General features: G+C 59.2%; 1 protein-coding gene across 1 annotated transcript in view; it reads left to right on the top strand.

Annotated features, from left to right (window-relative positions):
* Positions 1 to 1554, top strand: part of NCS1 (neuronal calcium sensor 1) — a gene marked incomplete at its 5' end in the record, with an annotated part of 3173 nt that extends 1619 nt beyond the window's left edge. Inside the window, 5 exons of the mRNA XM_010024837.1 lie at positions 47 to 185; positions 401 to 479; positions 611 to 699; positions 948 to 1025; positions 1434 to 1554. Coding sequence (XP_010023139.1) covers positions 47 to 185; positions 401 to 479; positions 611 to 699; positions 948 to 1025; positions 1434 to 1532 — 484 coding nt within the window. The remainder of the gene's footprint in view (positions 1 to 46; positions 186 to 400; positions 480 to 610; positions 700 to 947; positions 1026 to 1433) is intronic.
* Positions 1555 to 2233: the final 679 nt, after the last annotated feature.

Genomic DNA, 2233 nt, shown 5'->3' with positions numbered 1-2233 from the left:
CTCCCCATGGTGCCCGCGGTGCCCATCCTCTGTCCTTCCTCCGCAGGTACAAGGGCTTTATCAAGGACTGCCCCAGCGGGCAGCTGGATGCCGCGGGCTTCCAGAAGATCTATAAGCAGTTCTTCCCCTTTGGTGACCCAACCAAATTCGCCACCTTTGTTTTCAATGTCTTTGATGAGAACAAGGTAAGTCTGCGAGCCGGGGGCACGGTGTGAGGGGGGGTCAGGGTGGTGCTGGTGGGATGGGCTTGGAGTGCAGCTGCGCGGCACCGGAGGAGGACAACATTCCATCGTTCCTACCTCCCCACGGCCTTTTGGGATGTGCCCCCCAGACATGGGCAGGGAGGGCTTTGCCGGGCAGGGGTGGCAGCGGCACCCTCATCCCTCCTTCCCTCTGCCAGGACGGGAGGATCGAGTTTTCCGAGTTCATCCAGGCGCTGTCGGTCACCTCCCGGGGGACGCTGGACGAGAAGCTGAGGTGTAAGTGCTCCCCATGGGACACTGGTGGGCTCAGCCCCGTGAGGGGGGTGGCATGGGGACAGTCCATGGCGGGGTGTGTGTGCCGGGGGGGAGCACAGGCCCCAGCACCTCGGTGTTGCTCTGCCTTGCAGGGGCGTTTAAGCTGTATGACTTGGACAACGACGGGTACATCACGAGGAACGAGATGCTGGACATTGTGGATGCCATTTATCAGATGGTGGTAAGTGGCAAAGGGTGAGGGGGTTCTGGGGAGGACGCTGAAACATCCCTGATTCCCTCCCTTGTCTTTTTTGGTGGGGGTTTGTAGCCAGGGTTTGGATCTGGCCCCTGAGGTTGGCCAGTGACAGCCCTTTGTGCCCTGTCCTGATGTGGGGAATGCTGGGGAGCAAAGCACATGTCCTTGCCTGGGGACACCATCCAGGCAGGACACAGATGGGTGCGTGACCAGCTCCCATCCTGCTGCCACAGGGAAACACAGTGGAGCTTCCTGAGGAGGAGAACACACCGGAGAAGAGGGTGGACAGGATTTTTGCCATGATGGACAAGGTGAGGATGCTCAAGTGGTTTTTACCCTGGGGTCAAGGGATTTAGGAAGCAGTTGTGGCCCCCTTGCCATGTCTCAGCTTTTGCAGGTGCCTCCTTTCCTCAGCCATACAAGGTCTCAGCTGTCCCTGGGCTTGCTGCATGCCTCTGCATCCCTCTGGGATCCCTGTATCTGGGATATCAAGGTCCCCAAGGTGGCATTGCACCCTCTGTTGCGCTCCTCCCTGGCTGCAGGCATGGGTGGCTTGATGGGGAGACTGAAGCTGTGTGTGTGTGGGGGACCTGGGCAGCTGCGCGGTCCATGGTGTGGTGCCAGGGCCCTGGGGTGCTCGGTCCCAGGGTGTTTGGTCCTGGGGTGCTCAGCATCTCCCTTGCCAGGGCAAAGTGATGCTGAACAGGAGTGTTTTGCAGAACGCGGACGGGAAGCTGACGCTGCAGGAGTTTCAGGAGGGCTCCAAGGCTGACCCCTCCATCGTGCAGGCGCTTTCCCTCTACGATGGGCTCGTATAGTCCCGGGGCCAAGCGGCGGTGAGTGTGGTGCTGGGGGGCCCGGGGGTGCCCCATCTCCCACCTGCTTTGATGCCATTCCTGCCTTTCCCAGGGGTGTGTGGCTGGTTCTTCTCTGCCAAAGCATCAAAGCATGGACATCCCCCCTAGATCTAGTGGAGGGAGATGTTCCTACCCCACACTGATGTGTTTCTTCCAGTCTCCCCATCCCCTGGAGCACTCCTGGACTACAGCCCATGAGGATGCCGTAGAGTCACCCAGCTGGCAGGCATTCGCCTGCGGCACAGCTCAGCTCTTCCCTGCAGACGTGGCTGCAGAGGAGGCAGCTGGTGTTCTGAGGGCATGGGGATGCTCCGGAGAGAGATTATATTAAATGTTTTATTTATACTATATCTCATTATATTGCACCCTGGAGCTGGCAGGGTTTGGCAGGGTGGCAGGCTGGCAGGGATGTGGTGGTTTGCTGAGCACCCTGTGGTCCTCACCATGCCACATGGGGCCGTGCAGATGGGATGATTTTGGTCATCACAGTCCAGGCAGTGTCCAACCATGGGTGGTGATGGGGGTTTTTTAACCCCACTGGAGTTCTGAGCTATTCAAAACCATTATTGTGCTTCCAGCTTTGCCCTTCCAGCTGCGCCGGTGGTGTGTGTGGTGGCCGCAGGGCTTTCTGCCCATGTTCTCACCTGGTTTTCCTCCTCCCC

The sequence above is a fragment of the Nestor notabilis genome, unplaced genomic scaffold (genome assembly GCF_000696875.1).
Source record: "Nestor notabilis isolate BGI_N333 unplaced genomic scaffold, ASM69687v1 scaffold29260, whole genome shotgun sequence".
Taxonomy (NCBI): Eukaryota; Metazoa; Chordata; class Aves; order Psittaciformes; family Psittacidae; genus Nestor; species Nestor notabilis.
Note: the sequence above shows the minus strand (reverse complement) of the source record. Positions and strands in the feature narration are given on the sequence as shown.